The sequence below is a fragment of the Chironomus tepperi genome, unplaced genomic scaffold (assembly GCF_022539635.2).
Source record: "Chironomus tepperi strain 1889 unplaced genomic scaffold, CSIRO-AGI_Ctep_v1 contig_170, whole genome shotgun sequence".
Lineage (NCBI taxonomy): Eukaryota > Metazoa > Arthropoda > Insecta > Diptera > Chironomidae > Chironomus > Chironomus tepperi.
Window position 1 is genome coordinate 1,105,266 of NW_027226292.1, and position 17,575 is coordinate 1,122,840.

At 30.6% G+C, this 17,575-nt stretch overlaps 6 protein-coding genes across 10 annotated transcripts; 3 read left to right on the forward strand and 3 right to left on the reverse strand.

The window, feature by feature from the left end:
• Positions 1-338: 338 nt before the first annotated feature.
• Positions 339-6,507, reverse strand: spoon (A-kinase anchor protein spoonbill). Of its 3 annotated transcripts, none has more exons than XM_070638130.1 (3): positions 6,354-6,507; positions 731-2,607; positions 339-666 (listed from the first exon to the last, which is right to left on the reverse strand). In XM_070638130.1, the coding sequence occupies exons 2-3, from the start codon at positions 2,582-2,584 to the stop codon at positions 586-588; spliced, it is 1,935 nt and encodes a 644-aa protein (XP_070494231.1). In that variant the 5' UTR covers positions 2,585-2,607; positions 6,354-6,507; the 3' UTR covers positions 339-585. The 3 variants fall into 3 exon arrangements, with proteins under 3 accessions (XP_070494231.1, XP_070494229.1, XP_070494230.1); XM_070638128.1 differs by having other exon boundaries at positions 6,350-6,507; XM_070638129.1 differs by lacking the exon at positions 6,354-6,507 and adding an exon at positions 4,288-4,927.
• On the forward strand, positions 5,015-8,962 carry mRRF2 (mitochondrial ribosome recycling factor 2). Of its 3 annotated transcripts, none has more exons than XM_070638125.1 (4): positions 5,015-5,354; positions 6,610-6,745; positions 6,816-7,271; positions 7,335-8,962. In XM_070638125.1, the coding sequence occupies exons 1-4, from the start codon at positions 5,301-5,303 to the stop codon at positions 8,942-8,944; spliced, it is 2,256 nt and encodes a 751-aa protein (XP_070494226.1). In that variant the 5' UTR covers positions 5,015-5,300; the 3' UTR covers positions 8,945-8,962. The 3 variants fall into 3 exon arrangements, with proteins under 3 accessions (XP_070494226.1, XP_070494227.1, XP_070494228.1); XM_070638126.1 differs by having other exon boundaries at positions 5,016-6,108; XM_070638127.1 differs by having other exon boundaries at positions 5,016-6,044.
• MetRS-m (Methionyl-tRNA synthetase, mitochondrial) lies at positions 8,959-10,719 on the reverse strand. The gene is made up of 2 exons (XM_070638132.1): positions 10,605-10,719; positions 8,959-10,536 (listed from the first exon to the last, which is right to left on the reverse strand). The coding sequence occupies exons 1-2, from the start codon at positions 10,681-10,683 to the stop codon at positions 8,960-8,962; spliced, it is 1,656 nt and encodes a 551-aa protein (XP_070494233.1). The 5' UTR covers positions 10,684-10,719; the 3' UTR covers position 8,959.
• On the forward strand, positions 10,697-11,366 carry LOC139088823 (guided entry of tail-anchored proteins factor 1). The gene is made up of 2 exons (XM_070638134.1): positions 10,697-10,853; positions 10,908-11,366. The coding sequence occupies exons 1-2, from the start codon at positions 10,785-10,787 to the stop codon at positions 11,331-11,333; spliced, it is 495 nt and encodes a 164-aa protein (XP_070494235.1). The 5' UTR covers positions 10,697-10,784; the 3' UTR covers positions 11,334-11,366.
• A 21-nt stretch (positions 11,367-11,387) lies between these two features.
• On the reverse strand, positions 11,388-14,668 carry LOC139088818 (DENN domain-containing protein 2B-like). The gene is made up of 2 exons (XM_070638124.1): positions 13,508-14,668; positions 11,388-13,308 (listed from the first exon to the last, which is right to left on the reverse strand). The coding sequence occupies exons 1-2, from the start codon at positions 14,471-14,473 to the stop codon at positions 11,533-11,535; spliced, it is 2,742 nt and encodes a 913-aa protein (XP_070494225.1). The 5' UTR covers positions 14,474-14,668; the 3' UTR covers positions 11,388-11,532.
• A 287-nt stretch (positions 14,669-14,955) lies between these two features.
• On the forward strand, positions 14,956-16,103 carry LOC139088822 (J domain-containing protein CG6693). The gene is made up of 2 exons (XM_070638133.1): positions 14,956-15,151; positions 15,210-16,103. Exons 1-2 carry the CDS (start codon positions 15,058-15,060, stop codon positions 16,004-16,006), a joined length of 891 nt encoding a protein of 296 aa, XP_070494234.1. The 5' UTR covers positions 14,956-15,057; the 3' UTR covers positions 16,007-16,103.
• Positions 16,104-17,575: the final 1,472 nt, after the last annotated feature.

Genomic DNA, 17,575 nt, shown 5'->3' on the forward strand with positions numbered 1-17,575 from the left:
CTACCGGAAAAACGAAGGAAAGTATGATGCAATAAGTAAATTATATTATGAATTACTAATCAGTAAAATAAAAAATAATTTAATGATAAGAAACATGTGTTCGAACAATTCCTCCTTAATTACTTGAATAGCTTCTGTTATTTAAAAAAACAAATTTTTTTTTATGCAGAAATAATAAAAAACTGACAACAAAAAAATTGACTTTGTTTTTAATAAAAATAAAATAATAATAATAATAGTAATAATTGATAAGTTCTTTCTTTTTCTCAAACATAAAGGTAGTTGATGATATAATAAAATATAATAGTATTATGTTATAAAGTTAGGAAAATTTCATATTAAATTCATAAAAATTAAATCAGTTCTAGGGTATGTTCTTCATTTTACATGTTTTTCAATTATTTTAAAAAAGAAGGGGGATAATTAACTTAAAAGATCACTTAAGAAATCTTTGTTTGATTCCAGTTCAAAAAGTTTTTGAATTTTTCTTCTTTTATCATAACTTATGATGAGTCTACTAATTCAATGTTTGTTGTGTATTTATATATATATGCAATTATATGAGCTAAACCATATATTTTCTTCTTATACCTGCTGTTGTTCCTCATTGGGAATCCAGTCTGCTAGTTTTCTAGCACATAATTCTTGATTTATAAACAATACATTCTGTGAAATAAATGAAAAAAGGTCTTAGAAGTGATATAATTCAATTAAAGGTTAAAGTACTTACATCCTTGGAAATAGATACAAATAGAAGAACTTCAGGAACGTCATCTTGAGTGTAGCCTGCAACCTGTGCTTGTAAGATGACACCGCTTGTGAAGCTTGTGATAGTATCGATTGATTCCTTTGACCATTCAATACTATTATTTGGAGGACGAATGTTACTAAGAACGCATTCGATGGCTTGGAAAGGTAGTGTCATAAAGTCAGCATGAATTTGACGGAGTTCTGATGCATTTACATTTGTATAGCCGCCAAAATCCAAATATTTAACTACACACACCTTTGTTTCGGGATTATGAGAGATAATTTGAACACGATACCAATTATCTTGTATGAAATATGCACAAATGGCATTGTCAATAACTTCTGGTAATGCTGGAGCAGCTGTCATAGAATACCAGTGATTCATTCGATGTTGAAGAGGTGCCAACGATGGATATGTTGGATGTAATGGCTGTTGTACGAAAATATGTCCGCCAGACACTATAGCACTAACAGATACATCATTATTGATTCCTTCTATTAATTGTAATTGTAATGATGAAATATTAAATGTCGGTACAAGCTTATTATCAGGTGTTATGAATATTCTCTCCATATTCATACTAAAATTCCTTTTATCTGGCACCAATGAGCGTATCATTTTCAATGCAGCATCGATTTCTGATTGAGTGCCTTCAACTGAGCAAACCTTTTGTCGTTTTGTACCATAAAAGCCTTTACGAATAATCACACTAGCGCCAGTCTTCTCCTTTATTCTTGCGACTGATTTACCACGATTTCCTATTATAAACCCAACACATGAATTTGCTACAAGAAAATCGTAAGTTATTGTTGGCGCTCCAATTGATTGTGGTGGACTTGATCCCTGTCCAGAATCTCCTGAATGCATACTGCAAATGGACAGGGATGGACTTGCAATTTGTGGTTGTGTTGGCGTTGAACTCTTGTTATTAATTGCTGCTATATCTGAATTCTTATTTGCTTCTGTAATTTCTACGTCATCATCTTGCATTATACAACCATTATCATTGCTATTATTTGATGTCTCATCATTTACATGTACCTTTACCATATTATCTTCTTCTTTATTAATCTTATCAGATTCAGACTCATTTAAGCGACTCGAATCGTCGCTTTCGGTCTGTGTATATTTACGTTCACGAAATGAACTTTCAGGCGATATTTTCGCTTCCATTGTTCCTTTTATGACAATTGGCTCTACAACAGGTTGTTGAGTACGATTTATTTCGAAACGTGAACGATATGGTGGTGAATCAACAGATAGAGGTGTATCGTCTAAAGAATCTGGATCTTCAATATAGCGCAAATTTTTAATATCAGACTCTTGTGGTTTTAATTTTAATATTTCACAGTCAATTTCTTGCTCTGTAATGCGTTTTGGTGGTGAACGCGGATTTGGTGCTATATCGATCGGTGCTGATCGACTTGACAATGATGAAGATGATGAACCGGCACTTCCGGGACTTTGGCTTTGTTGTCTATTGACCTCACGTGAGTTTCCTTCTACCTTATCTGTTGTTGATGATAATCCCAACTTTTTCTTTTGAATCTGTTGTGGAGTTCCTACTGTGACTGGCAAACTAATTTGTTGTTGACTAAACTGATTTACTGATGAGTATGGATGATTACCGTTGCTACTAATTAAATCTTGTTTATCACCTAATTTTGCTTCATCTAATAATTTACAATTTTTATTCTTAATATTCTGTTCAACGCTACTACTTCCTTTGTCACAACTCTCGCGATCGTTTCTTTTGCGGCGATACCAAATGTAGCCGATAAGGATGACTAAACTGGGAACAATTGTATAATAAATAGGACGCTTTGCAATCATTACGTAGAGCCAGATTGATGATTCTAAAAGGCAACAGAAAAATTCATTCATTTGATTTTCGATACAATAAAATTTTAAACTCCGATAAAAAGTCGCTAAACTAGTGACCTTTTAACTAGTTTATTGAATATTTTATATTTTCATGTCATTCAAGATTTTGGCTTTATGTCCATGGAATCTTCCTGTATATTTCAAGAAGACTCTCGATCCTTTAAATATTTTAATATCGGAGATTGGTTAAGCGAAGCCACATTTACAAAATGAATCGCTCCTGAAACCTCCTTAATAGATTTATTTTTATCATGTTAACATCAATGGATATTAACATAATACAAAAACAAGCATGTCAGAAACAGCTGTTTATACAAGAAAAATAAATATCTATTACATACATTATGAAATCGACTCGACTTAGCTCATAATACATTCAAATCGAAATTCAAAATAATGTGGATAGATGGCATTAGTGATATATATTTAACAGCATTGTCGGCAATGAAAAGACGATAAGAAGAAACCGCATGGAGGAACTTTTAAAAAAAAAAAAATGTGTAGTAAGAAAAAAAAAATTACTTCATATACGCTATATATAAAATATATATATTTTTTCCTCTGTTGAAAGTAAAACGAAAATAAGTTTTTGTAGACGTGTTATATACTCAGGTTGATATATGTTCGTATGAAATCTATTTGGACATGATGTATGTATCAATGCTTCATTTCAATTTTTTGTATGATAATTTACAAAAAAATGAGTAAATAATCTCATAATAAGAGATAAGTAATAAGAATATTTAATGATTATGATAATTATCAGCAGCTTCATAGTTGGCAAATAAATGTAATTCAAGTTTCTGGAAAAATGTGCTGTACACGTGTCTTATCAAGTCACTTTATATAATAAAATTTGTTCATATTGTTACTACACACACATTGATTATCAATTCGACATTTAAAAAATCGTTTCGTATTAGCAGAAATAGAAGTTAGTGATTATTGATAAGCTTGTTAACCGTGTATTTCAATATTGAGGGTTATCAACAATGCTATATGCTGTTCATTTGGGCATGCTTTATAACAAATTAACATGAATAAGATTGCCTTTAAAATATTTCATCTCTTGACTGTTGTTGTTGCGGGTTCTTTTTTCAGGAAGAAATCGCAAAACCGGTATAATTCTACTATTGAAAAATTTCTTTTAGCATGCTCTTTTCATATTTTCGTATTAATTCTTATGCTACTCTCTTCACATAACATTCTGAACTTATTTTTACCGCTCAGGTATGTATTAGTAGATTGTTTTTTTCCTTCTTTCTTTACTCCATTTCTAAAGAATATACAGCTCAGAAATTGTAAGAGAAAAAGTACAAGAAGTGAGAAAGAAATAGTTTCCTTTCTTTTAGCTCTGCGAGTCTTCACGAGCAAGAGCGAGAACCTGTTATTTCTTTCAATCATATTCGAGATTCATACATATGTATCTATCTATTTATCCTACGAGCAATCTATCCATACATATTGAAATTTTCCATTTTTCCTCTTTATTCTTCATTTATTTAACACTAGTCTCTTCATTTCTTTGACCACTGAATTACAATTAATGTGAGTAATAAGATCTTATTTTCAGACATTGAACTGCTTCAACACAACTCATGGATTATAACATTTTTTTTTCTTTAGTTTTGCGAAATGGCTGAATTACTTACATTTCCGTCTCGAGCACATGGTTGTATGCTCGATTGAAAACTTCTCGAAAATCATTAATATTTCTTCAATTTCGATAACAACTCTGATGACTGCTACTTAAAATTATCAATTTCCTTTAAAATCCTTGATAAATATTTACGAAATCTTTTGATAACTAGAATATACACTTTTATTATCGTATAGTCCACCTTCCGCGTTTCAAGAATGGAAAAAAAACGTGTTAACTCCACAAACGACAAATAATAATTGATTAACAGTGGCAAATATTTTAGTTACTACAAAAAAATGTTTCTCAAATATTATCAACAACGTTTTTTCCCAATATCAAAATCTATGTAGGTAATTATTAAATTGTTAAACTTTTTATTACTAGATAATATTTTCAGTAATAATTTTTAGACCTGACTTCGACTAATTTTCAATCTATAATGACTACATTCTCTCCACAAACTTGCCTTCAACTCACTCACACATTTACATCTTCTGAGCAGAGAGAAATTTCTCGTTCCTAGTTAATTTCATTCTCGTTCATCGAGTCTTTTTTTTTGTCGTAGTTGTTCCATATCTCATTCATACATTCTTTTACATTTTCACTGTACATGTAGTTTTGTTTTTTACTAACAAAATAAAAAATATATGAAAACCGGCAAAAAAAAAAAAAAAAAATTTCGCCGAATAAAATGAAAATTTTCTTTTATTCACGTCTAGTTGAGTAGAGTAGACTAGACGAAACGAGAGTAGCAAATTGAGGAAAATAGAAAATGAGAAAACTTTTTAATAACGAACATCTTATGTGGGAGAAGAAAAAAAAGTTGATAGAATCAATTGTTTTATGCAGTCATTAATGTTGATTTTATGAATTAATTAAACAAAACAAGATATCGAATGACAATCAAAAATATTTGCCATAAAACATTTAAATTCAGAATGAAATGGCAGAAATAAGAGATTTCTGCAGCACAACGTATCAATTGCACACATAAATAAAACGAGTAATGCTAATGACAAGAAAATGAATTCCATGAATAAAAATGTACTACGCAAAAGTCGCTTATTTAATGAAATGGTTTGCTTACAAGATATGCGGATGCCTTAATTTTATAAAATCTTAATACATTTTCATATTTTTCGTTCCTTCTTCTTTTACAAATATTTCGTGTTTCTACTGTGCCAAACCTTTCATTCGTATTTTCGCACTTTTGTTCCTCTTACATGCGTAAATTCATGCTGATCTAAGTCTGTAACTTTTTTATGATGTCGTCTTTTAGAAAAGACGTAAAAAATTAGATACTAGAAAGAATACTACTTAAGGTCGCAATATGTTAAAAAAAAAATTATGTACAGATTATACGATATTTCTCATGATTATTTATTTATGAATGAACTTGTAGTTTTTCGTACGCTTCACTCACGTAAAAAATTATTGATTTCACGAACTAAGAATAGAAAAAAATCATTCGATAAAGAAGAAAGAACAAATTCCCATAGAAGCAAAGTCAAGCATGCAAATTGTGATTTGAGAGAGGAAAATTTTCACGTTTTTCGCATTGAGTTTTATTGTTTGGCAATTTTAAGCCATTATCTCTTCGTGTACCCTTATCAAATTGCGGCATCACAATATAAACATATACCAAACAAGCTATTTCAAAACAATTGAAATAACAGAAGCCTCGAAATGTGAAAAACTATACATTAACTTCACCTATATATATAATTTTGTTGTGATTTGTGCCGTGTGTGGAAATTTCCGAGAAAGGTAGTCGGTAGAAAAAAAAAAAACTTTGATAGAGAATGGGGGAATGGAAAAAAAAATATTTCAGGTTATGTGTCTGTCTCAAGAGCCAAAAAAAGGAACATCAAGAAATGTCTCTAAATTTGGTGTGCTTGGTTCTTAATCATTGAAATTTCATTTAAATGAACTGACTATTTTTAGAACGCAAAATGCGTTGATGAAATATCGAAGTGAATTTTCACATTAGATGAAAAAAATTTTCTCGTATTCAAAGATTTTGCGAGAAAAAAATTCACATTGATTTTTATGATTAAATAATATCAACTTACATACTAAATTTATAGTTTAATGAATATTCTTGATCGCTTTCTTTGATTTCAAGCACTTTCCACTGGTGCAAATTTGATTTATTAATTAATTTCACTTAAAAATTAAGACCTTAAAATTTTATAAAACGTGACTTCTTCGGTCGATTGTTTTTTACCGAGTGGATAGATCCTTTCAATTTGTTCCGAGATGGTCAAATTTTGCGCAAATATTTTTAAAAATAAAAACAAACAAATTTTTTTTTAAAAAAAAAAATATTTAGGTCCTTTTAAAAATGTTAAATAGATTTAGATTAATTAGCTTTAAAAATCACCTGAGAAGATGCTATTCAACCCCAAGAAAAACAGATGGGCAGGAATCAATTCGGAATATTGGAATTCTCGCTCATATTGATGCAGGTAGATGTTGGACATATGTATATGTAATAAGAAACTTTACAATTTTAAATATTTTATGTTAATTTATCAGGTAAAACGACAACAACTGAGAGAATGCTGTTTTATTCTGGAAAGATTAAGACATTAGGAGAAGTGCATCATGGAACAACAGTAACAGACTTTTTAGCACAAGAACGTGAAAGAGGAATTACAATTTGTTCATCTGCTGTATCATTTAAATGGAAGGATCATCGAATAAATTTATTAGACACTCCAGGACATATTGATTTTACAATGGAAGTTGAGCAGTCATTAGGTGCTGTTGATGGAAGTGTCATTATATTAGATGGATCGGCTGGAGTTGAAGCCCAAACTATAACTGTATGGTCTCAATCGGATCGCTATGAGCTGCCAAAAATGATTTTTGTCAATAAAATGGACAGACAAGACGCTGATTTTAATGAATGCGTTGCAGATGTACAAACAAAATTAAATGCTCTACCTTTAGAATTACAAATGCCTTATAAGGAGAAGAATAACTTTAAAGGTAGTTAAATAATGTCAATAGTTGACAAAAGTTTTGTTTTATAGAGCATTATTGTTGTTTTAGGTGTTATCGATTTGCTGAGTTTGAAGAAGATAGTTTGGGATCAAAAACATCAAGGACAAATATACAAAGTGGAAGAAATATCAGATGATGAAATGTTTAAGAAAGCTAGAGAAAAGAGAATGCAAATGATTGATTCTCTTTCAGGACATGACGACAATTTAGCTGAAGCAATTATAGCCGGTGAAAGTCTAGAAAATGTAGACGTTAATTTAATTTTGAATGCAATTCGTCGGTTAACTTTAAAAAGGAGCATAGTTCCAATTATTATGGGATCAGCTTATAAAAATATTGGTGTTCAATTATTGATCGATTCAGTAATAAATTATTTGCCAGCACCAAATGAAAGAAATGAAATGTATAACTGTTTTGGTGACGATTTTGTCGGAAAAGTCTTCAAAGTAACACACGATAAGCAACGTGGACCTTTAAGTTTAATTAGACTTTATCGAGGGGAATTAAAAAGAGGAGCTCGAATTATGACATCATCAGGCATTGCTGAACATGTGCAAAGAATATACGAACCGTTAGCTGATGAATATAGAGAAATAGAACACGTTTCCGCTGGAAACGTTTGTGTATGTACTTTGAAATCCACGAAAACTGGAGACCTTCTAATTTCGAACATGACCTCATTAAAGAATGCTCAAAAAAGATTTAAAAAGAATAATGAGAGCATTGATGAAGAAGATGATGGAACATTTTTGTTAGAAGCGAAAATTCCAGATGCTGTATATTTCTGCTCTATTGAACCACCAAGTATTAGTTATCAATCAGCACTGGATTCTGCTTTATTACAAATTACCCGTGAGGACCCTAGTTTGCGTGTAAGATATGATGAATCAACAATGCAGACTGTTTTAGGTGGAATGGGAGAACTTCATTTAGAAATAATTAAATCACGCTTATTAACAGAATATAAGATAGATGCTGATCTAGGTCCTTTACAAATTGCTTATAAAGAAACTCTAGAGCAAAAACATAGAAGTACATTAAAAAGTGAAAAAGAGATAGCAGGCTCGAAACAAAGTGTAGAAATAGAACTTACTGTAGACGTACTAAGGGAAGGCGAAGAGATATTTAAAGTAGATAATTCTCCGGAAGGGCTGGAAAACTTAAAATTGATTAGACCAAAATTTATTTATTTAGTAAAGAAGGCAGCAGTAAATGCCTTAGATCGTGGTCCTAAAATAGGAGGTCAAGTTGTAAATGTTAAAATTATTCTTCATAAACTAGTGATTGGTAGAGGAACAGTTGAGTCTTTTATTGCTGCTGTTACTACCCAATGTATTCAGAAAATTTTAATTGAAGCTGGTTCTAAATTAATGGAACCTATGATGGCAATGCAAATAGTTCTTCCAAGCGATAAAGTTTCTCAGGTTATAACAGACTTAGCCAGAAGAAGGTCACAGATTATAGATATTTCTATGAGAGGCGAAGATAATAAAATCATAGAAGTAATTGCACCATTAGCAGAATTAAGTGGATATTCTAGTGTCCTTCGTACAATCACTTCTGGTACAGCTAGTGTTTCTATGCAGCCTCATTGCTATTCACTTTTATCAACAGTTGACGAAAATTTAGCAATCAGACGAGCTCAAGGTTTTGAATAAAAAGAAGTCAAATATTTAGTTCACTCGTTTTTTATTTACTCGAACTTTTTCTTTCTTTTCCTTTTCTTCAGCTATGATTATTTTTTGAAATAAAATATTAGAATCAAGATTTACTAATGGACGATTTGTTTTGGGTAAATTTAATTTGGTATCTTTCCAAAATCGGAGTTCTTTTGAGACATTAAGTCGATCTAATAATTTACTACTATAATTTGGAACTATTGGCTGCATTACAATCCCACATATTTTCAAGCACTCTAATGTGATACTAATTATTGTATCTAGTTTTGCTACATCTGATTGTTGCTTGCTATTTTTAAATTCCCATGGCTTTGCTGATTCGAAAAATGCATTGGCAGCATGTAAGGTTGACATTACTGAGTCAACGACCAAATGAAAACTATATTCGGAATAAAATTTACGTGACATATCAGGAAGCTCAGTCATCTTTTCAAATAAGATTTTGCAAGAATCATTCCTTATGAGCTCATTCAATTGATCTGGATCAATTTTTGGAATTTTCTGCTCTGGATTTAACGATTTTGCACATGCTCTGGAAAACAAATTTCCTAAAGTGTTGGCAAGTTCAGCATTCAATATTTTGATAATCTTTTCGTCACTGTAATTTCCATCACTATGATTAACACCTTCTCTTAATAGAAAATATCTAAGTCCTTCGAATGAGTAAATTTTTGATCTTTCCATTGGATCAATTACATTGCCTTTGCTCTTAGACATTTTCTGACCATCAACAGTCCAATGAGAATGAACAAGCAATTGCTCTGGTGGCTCTAAATTTGCAGCAATTAAAAATGCAGGCCAATAAATACCATGAAATTTTAGAATGTCTTTTCCAATAACTTGAACATTTGGAGGCCAAATTTTCATTTCATTAGGATATCCAGCAACTGTCAAATAATTGGTTAATGCGTCTAACCAAACATAAATATTTTGAGTGCTATCGTTTGGAACTGGAATTCCCCAAGTCATTCTAGAACTAGGTCTTGAAATTGAAAGATCTGGTAAACTTTCGTTATACAGCATGTCTAGTAAAATTTTGTTGAATTTTTGTGGAACCACTCGATTCTCATGCTTTGCCCAATATATAACATCTTCTTGATAATCAGTCAATTTGAACATGTAATTTTCTTCCTCTGACCATTCAACAGGATGTCCACTTTCTATTGATGTCTTTTTGCCAGTTATTGGATCAGTATTTAATTGTGATTCACTGAGAAATGTTTCATCTTGTAAGCAATAATATCCACTATATTTATCCTTATAAATTGCGTTTTGTGCTTTAAGCTTGTTCCATAAACTAGCAACTGCTATTTTATGTTGATCATCAGTTGTTCTTATGAAATTTGTGTACTCTATTTCACTCTCTTTAAACAAATTTTTGTACTGACTGGATATGCTCTTGCAATAATTTTCTATGGAAACGTTGTTTCTTTCAGCCGATTGAAGAACTTTCATGCCATGTTCGTCAGTTCCAGTACTGAATATATTGTCACGATGAAAAGATGTCAAATTCTCAAAGCGATTAATTGAGTCAGCAATCAATGAGGAATAAAGATGACCCAAATGTGGTGCTAAAAAGTGATCAAATTAAATTAAATTAATTAATTATTGAATATCATTATTTAAACATGTTACCGACCGGCATTTGCATAATAAATCGGCGTCGTTATGAAAAATCCATTGGAGAATGATGAAAATTTTCTTAAATGTTTCAACATAATTTTCTTTGATTAAAAATAATAATAAACCGAGAAGACCAAATTTGGGAGTACCTAGATCAAAACATTAGGATTTTATTGTGAAATCAATTTTAATTAATATGTATTTATTGTTCGTTATCAGCATATTGTCCTTTCTAATAGCATTCACAAAAAGCATCGTTCAACCGGTAAGTATTCATATTTCAGTAAATTAACTAATATTTGATAAAATTATATTTTAGATCCAGCGAATCTTGTTGAGAGACTCAAAACATGTCCGTTCTTTAAAACAAGAACTAATAAAACTTAAAAATGAACTAAAATCAACTTCAATGAAGGATAATTACATTACATATGTAAAAATTGAAAGACAGATTACAAAATTGGAAATTGAAATTGGGGAGAATGTGGAAGCACAGTCAATGCATAGAAACTTGATCAACTATGGGCTCAATTATGGATTAAAATTCATTCTTGGATTTATTTTATTCATCATAGTCGTTATGAACAGAAGTGAGCCTGTCATTATTTTTTCAGACAGGTTCAATTTTGCACCTTTTTCGAGTATCATGTCGTTAGCTTCAAAGTTTGATAATTCTATATCAACACCTTTCTGGATCTTTATCAACAATTATGTGTTTAGACAGCTTGCTAGTGAGTTAAAGTAGAGAGAAAATAAAAGTGTAATTTAGTATATAAAATATTTGTTTTATTGAGCACATTAAAGGCACAATACATTTTTTATGTACAACGATCTAAACCTATATATTTCTACAAAAGGACGGAAAATTAAAATATAGAACAGAGCTGATTTCTATGTAAAAATAATTAATATCGGAATAATAATTTTGTCCATCATAAGAATTCTTATGATTTTAAAAAGTCTTTAATTTTATCCTTAAAGTTTCGCTTTTTCTGTTTAGATGATTTTATTAGCATTGCGACATTCTTTCTCTGCTGATTATCACTTAAAGTAGCGGATTTCTCTAAGATTTTAATATTAAAAAGTTCGAAATAGTTTTCACTGGATTGTCCTGTTTCACGCAATTTTTCATCATTTTCTTTCTTAGATAAAAACTCCTTAAACATAATCGTATCGAGGAAATATTCAAGAAAATATCTTATGGCTTGATCATTATGTGATTGAATGTACTTAGTCTTGTTGTATGAATCTGGATCTAATTTGGCGAAAAGTTTGATAAAATACTGCAGGAATGCTTCAGCTACAAGGACATTTTTAAGCTTTTTTCCTTTGTCAATGGCATCGACAATTTTTAGAGACAGCAACATACTTTTTCTCAAAGTTTCAGGAATAAGTGTCGCTTCGTCACCACATTTTTTGATTAAACTTTTTGCTTCCAAATCAACAACAATTCCATCCTCTATTTCTAAATGATCAATATTAATCGAGTTTTTCAAGACTCCAGCAAAAAATGGAAATGGAGCTTGTAACAGGTCTGTTAATTGATCAGGAATGATTGTGATAATAGTATGATGCCATTGAAATGGATATAGCAGGGAATAGAGAGCTGATATACATGATGTTATTTGAGAAACATTATTGCCCAGCAAAATCACTTTCCTTTCAATTAATAGAGTTCCAAAAATCATGACTAATAGTTCATTTGTTACACTCTCATATAGTATAGATAATTCTTGATTTTCAAATCTAACATCGTTTGGTCGCTTGATGACAATTTCGTCAGATTTTTTAATGCTTTCTGTTTTACTTCGTGCAATAGGCGTACCCTCGTGACTCTTACTTTGCGAAAATGCTGATGTTTCAGTACGTAACCAATCGGGAGACTCCAAACTAAGTCTTTTTGCAAGATATTTATGCGATGACTTTTGAATTGCTTCGCGATCTGGTTTTTTTGCTATTTCCGGCAATCTTCTCAAGTGTGACGATTCAAACAATTTAACATGAAGAATGTTTCCACTTTTAGGGAGCTCTTGATTTTGAAGCGATCGAATCATGTATGAAAATTGTGCTTCAGGATATCCATGTCTTGATTCGATTTCTTTTAGTAAATTAAAATAGAATCCGGACGCATTGTATTTTGTTACAATACAGTAAGTTAATGGCAAGCATTTTTCTTCAAATCCTTCAGCAATAATTTGACGGCAATATCCAAAAAGATTATTTCCATTTATATCCGTAAGAATCAATGTAAAATTTTGATTCTCTTTTGTCATTAAGTCACTCGCATATTTGCAGCTAGGGTATATAAATTGTTCAAGCATTGGAAGGGCTTTTTCAGTTTTTGGATATGTAGATTTGACATATCCCTTCTGATTCATAATATCAAATCCAACGAGTAAAAGCATCTTGAATAACATTTTGTCATCTAATTTCTTCTTAATTGAACGTTCTCCGCCGTCATGAGAATCAATAACTCTTTGAAATTGCGAAATAATTGATGACGCTGATGGCGTTACATTGCTTGAATTCGAGGAATTTAGATCTTTTGAATTTACTGTTTCAGTCATTCGACGAACATAATTTTTTCGCTTTTCAGTTAGTGATCTTGTAACTTTGGGTATCGGAGACTTTCTCGAATCCATGTCCGATGATCCCGAACTTTCATCAATTATTGCATCACGATGCTTCTCATCATAGGCAACATCCATGAGTATATTAATCTGTAAATATATAATAAGAAGTAATATATGGGAATGTTAGAAAGCTATAAACACAAAGTATGCAAATAAGCCTGACTTTTTTTTCTCTATTTTTTGTTAAATGAATATCAAATTGAGTAAATGCAAAAAATAATAATAATAATACAAAGGGAAATAAAGAAATATATAACATGCAAAAAAATAATTTTTGCCAATCTACCTTCTCATAGCTTTCTATATCAGATGAGTCTTTATTACTATCTAGAAAGCTTCTATCAATATCAATGGGGCTGATCGACGTATTATTGTTAGTCTGATCATCAATTAAATTAGTACACAAATAATGAAGTTCAGTCTTATTATTCGGATCTGCAGAATTGCTCATATGTTGTAAATGCTCATAAGGTTCCATGTAAATGTCTTCATTCTCCTTAGAATTCAGTTTCCTTTCATTCTTTATCTGTTCATAATAAATTGGATCAATGGAACACGGTGAAATTATGCAATTCAAGAAAGAACTAATGCCTTTCTTATCGTCTTTCTTGTCAATTGCTTTTGGAAGTGTTCTGGTTCTTTTATCAAAGTTATTGACTGATATTTGGATACTATTCGAATTGAATTGCTTAGTAAGCCTTTCTATATCACTTAACAAGTTATTGTCATCATTTATTGGAGATGTTTTAGGAGATGCCGCAAATGTTCGAGGTGGTTTTTTTGGTGCTGGACCTTGTGGCAATGGCTGCTTTAAAGCCTTTTTAATTGTGTCTGAACTTGCAAGATATTGAATTTCATCAAATTGTGTTTTATTAGGACTGAAGTTATACTTAATTGCATTCTGTCTGCGTAATTTTGATGTTGTTGGCGAGCTACTTGTTTTTGCCAAATTAGGTTTGTCTACATCTAGTCTAAACGCTTGACTTCGTCTAACACTTTTATACGATGAATTGCTATTATTGCTGTTCTGACGTTGAAAATTAAATGGCTTGTCCTTTTGCTGTATCTCTGGACTAGTTTCAAATTCTCGTTTTCTTGAAGAACTGAATTCTATTAATGTTGCAGATCGTTTAAATAAATCGGTTGGTCTATTTGCTTTATCACGAAGTGGTGCAAAATCCACAAGTGAATCAATCTCGCTATGTACATTTAAATCCTCAAATCTTTTTCTTATCATTTGAACATGATTCATATTAATTATCTATTTCGGCACACAAAAGACACTTTCATATTTAAATTATATTTCTAAATCTTACATTTTGCGGGAATTCACGGACGATAACTTTCACTCTTTATAATTTGCCTTCTTAGTGTTCAAAAACTTTAATTTATTAAAATTATTTGACAAAAGAATTTTATAAACAACAAGTTATCCGAGATGATGCAATCGATTTTTAGCCGTTCTGTGAAATTTGTACTAATGTCTGTCAGACCATCGCTGTAAAATAAGTATTATGCACATAATCTCTCAGTTAATTTCTGATTTACAGCCTTGAAATTTATAATGATAATTGTTTTTAATATTTCCATCATTTCTCACATCGTCATGTGATGAATGCAATGTACTCATTTAGCATGCGCTTTTAATTCGCTTAAAGCTAGAAATTTTTTACTGATTTATCCAATTTTTTTAAATAAAATCAGTTAATTTCGAATAATTAGCGAAAAGTTTCGAAAGCGCAATTTCACAAGAAGAACAACATTGTAGTTTTTCATTAATTTATCATTTAATATAACTTTAATTAATAAATAAAGTATTCAGAAAAGTGCATAAATATGCCTTCAACATTAGAATCATGCAAAACCTTCTTTGGATCAACAGATTTGTATACAATTTTTGAGATTGACAAAAAAGCATCGGTTGCAGAAAGTATGTTTCATCCAAAAATATATTTTAACATAATTAATGATTTGGTCCTTTGTTACAGTCAAGAAAGCATATTACAAGCAAGCTTTAAAAGTTCATCCAGATCGAGTTCCTGAAGACGAAAAAGAAAAAGCCACAGAATCGTTCAAAATACTAGCCAAAATACACGAAGTTTTGTCTGATGATAATAAGCGAGCTTTATATGATCAACAAGGTATTATAGATGACGACGACGATGAGAAGTTCGGAAGCACTTGGTTAGAAGCTTTCAAGAATCTCTTCAAGCCAATCAGTGAGTCTGATATTGATAATTATCGTAAGGAATATGTGGGATCAGAATTGGAAAAGAATGACTTAAAGAAAGCATATTTAAACGGAAAAGGCTGTATTAATTTCATCATGTCACATGTCCCTTTTATGGGAATTGAAGATGAGCCAAGATTTCATGATATTGTAAATGAATGGATTAAAAGTAATGAGGTGCCCGAGTTTAAAGCATTCACAAGTGAGCCAAAATCTAAAAGAGATCGTCGTCACAAAAAATATGCTAGAGAAGCTAAAGAGGCTGAAAAAATGTTGGAAGAAATGAATCAAGAAAAGTCTGCTGAAGATGAATTGACTAAAATAATTGCAAAACGTCAACAAAACAGACAAGGAGGTTTTAGTTCTTTCTTAGACGGTCTTGCACAAAAGTACGGTGATATTGATGAAAATGATTCCGATGAACTTGACGAAGAGAGCGTTAAAAAGTTTGGTAAAAAGGTGCAGAATGGACAGTCAAAGAAGAAGAATGGAAAACCTGGTAAGGCAAAAAAGGAAACACCAATTAAATCTGGACGTGTTTCAAAAAAAAAGTAAAAAGTAGTGTGTTATGTACGAATTTTGATATCAATAAAATTAACGTACTTTTAAGTTTTGAAAAGAAAAATAAAAAAAAAATTGACAAACAGACAGTAAATAACAAAACTTTTATATTACAGGTTTTTATTAGCCATAGTCATTCCAAAATTTCAAATTTAATTATATTTAGCTTAAAATGACAATACATAATTTATATATCTTCGATAAAGCTGGAACGCTTCTCTATTATGGTGAATGGAATCGAATCAAACAATCTGGAATTACAAGAGACGAGGTAAAACTTCTTAAAAATAAAAAAAAGGAAATTTTAATAATATATCTACATTTCTAAATCTAGGAAGCCAAATTAATGTATGGATCTCTATATTCAATAAAATCATTCGTTAACAAAATATCTCCAATTGACTCCAAAGAAGGATTTCTCTTTTATAAGACAGATAAATATTCACTGCATTACTTTGAAACTGCTTCAGGCTTGAAATTTGTTATTACCACAGATACATTATCAACGGGCGTCAAGGAACTTTTACAGCAATTATATGCAAAAATCTTTGTTGAATATGCCGTCAGAAATCCGTTATGGACACCTGGAACTCCGATAACCAGTTTACTCTTTAAAACTAAGTTAGATGAGTTCATTAAAAACGCACCCATCTTTGGATTAAAAAATATTTAATAAAGTATTAGGAAACAAAAGAATTTTTTTCTTTTTTATCTTCCTAAGAAAAAATTTTTTTCAGCTTATGGAAGGGGAATGACATACAAGAATTAACGGTAGTTTAAAATTTGAAATAAATTGGTAGATCAAAGCTAGGTAGATCTTAATAAATTTTGGCTGCAAAATATTGATTACAAGGATAAATTTCTGAAAAAGGTAAAATTGCGAAATGGTAGAACCAACGACATTTACAAAATTTGACAATCATCAAGTCCATTGAATGAAAACTTGTGTGCACAATATTTTGAAACCAGTTTTGATTAGCTGCTCACGACTACTTATCATCTAAGAATTTCATTTATTGAAATTGATTGATAAAAAAACTAATATTTAATTGGTTTTTAAATACAAGTTTTTATTTCTGTAATTTTTAAGTTAGATCTGCTTACCTATGTGCTCAAAAATTAGGAAACATTTCCAATACTATTGAGAATATGTCAACTGTCGCTTAATATTCAAATTATATTTGCAATTGCATTTAGTTCACTTCCCCTTTTATAGTTGTTAGTCCCCTTCATATAACAAAAGAAACAGAATAATTCCGATCATTGAAGGATAAACATCGTTTTTATTAAATAATTAATTTCGTGTAGATATTAAAGGTATAAAACTCCAGCAAATACCTATGCAAAAAAAAATTCATACCTTTATTGAACTTTGATCTGTATAATAAAATAAAAAATAACTGCTTCTTTTTTGATAAAGTTTCGTTTTATTATAAAAAGTTATTTAAAATATTTCTGGAAGTTTATCCAATGATCCCTTAATTAATTAATTACTTAGGTACTTACTTTTAATGAAAAATTTGTTTAAAAAGTTATACTATGAAATAAATTTATGGAAGAAAA

Coding starts and splice junctions, on each gene's coding strand:
- spoon (XM_070638130.1), bottom strand. CDS start 2,584: ATGATTGCAAAGCGTCCTATTTATTATACAATTGTTCCCAGTTTAGTC. Junction 667..730: donor TTGTATCTATTTCCAAGGAT/GTAAGTACTTTA, acceptor TTTATTTCACAG/AATGTATTGTTTATAAATCA.
- mRRF2 (XM_070638125.1), top strand. CDS start 5,301: ATGAATTCCATGAATAAAAATGTACTACGCAAAAGTCGCTTATTTAAT. Junction 5,355..6,609: donor GTCGCTTATTTAATGAAATG/GTTTGCTTACAA, acceptor AAAAATATTTAG/GTCCTTTTAAAAATGTTAAA. Junction 6,746..6,815: donor TCTCGCTCATATTGATGCAG/GTAGATGTTGGA, acceptor TTAATTTATCAG/GTAAAACGACAACAACTGAG.
- MetRS-m (XM_070638132.1), bottom strand. CDS start 10,683: ATGTTGAAACATTTAAGAAAATTTTCATCATTCTCCAATGGATTTTTC. Junction 10,537..10,604: donor GATTTATTATGCAAATGCCG/GTCGGTAACATG, acceptor ATCACTTTTTAG/CACCACATTTGGGTCATCTT.
- LOC139088823 (XM_070638134.1), top strand. CDS start 10,785: ATGTATTTATTGTTCGTTATCAGCATATTGTCCTTTCTAATAGCATTC. Junction 10,854..10,907: donor CAAAAAGCATCGTTCAACCG/GTAAGTATTCAT, acceptor ATTATATTTTAG/ATCCAGCGAATCTTGTTGAG.
- LOC139088818 (XM_070638124.1), bottom strand. CDS start 14,473: ATGAATCATGTTCAAATGATAAGAAAAAGATTTGAGGATTTAAATGTA. Junction 13,309..13,507: donor ATATAGAAAGCTATGAGAAG/GTAGATTGGCAA, acceptor ATATATTTACAG/ATTAATATACTCATGGATGT.
- LOC139088822 (XM_070638133.1), top strand. CDS start 15,058: ATGCCTTCAACATTAGAATCATGCAAAACCTTCTTTGGATCAACAGAT. Junction 15,152..15,209: donor AAAAGCATCGGTTGCAGAAA/GTATGTTTCATC, acceptor CCTTTGTTACAG/TCAAGAAAGCATATTACAAG.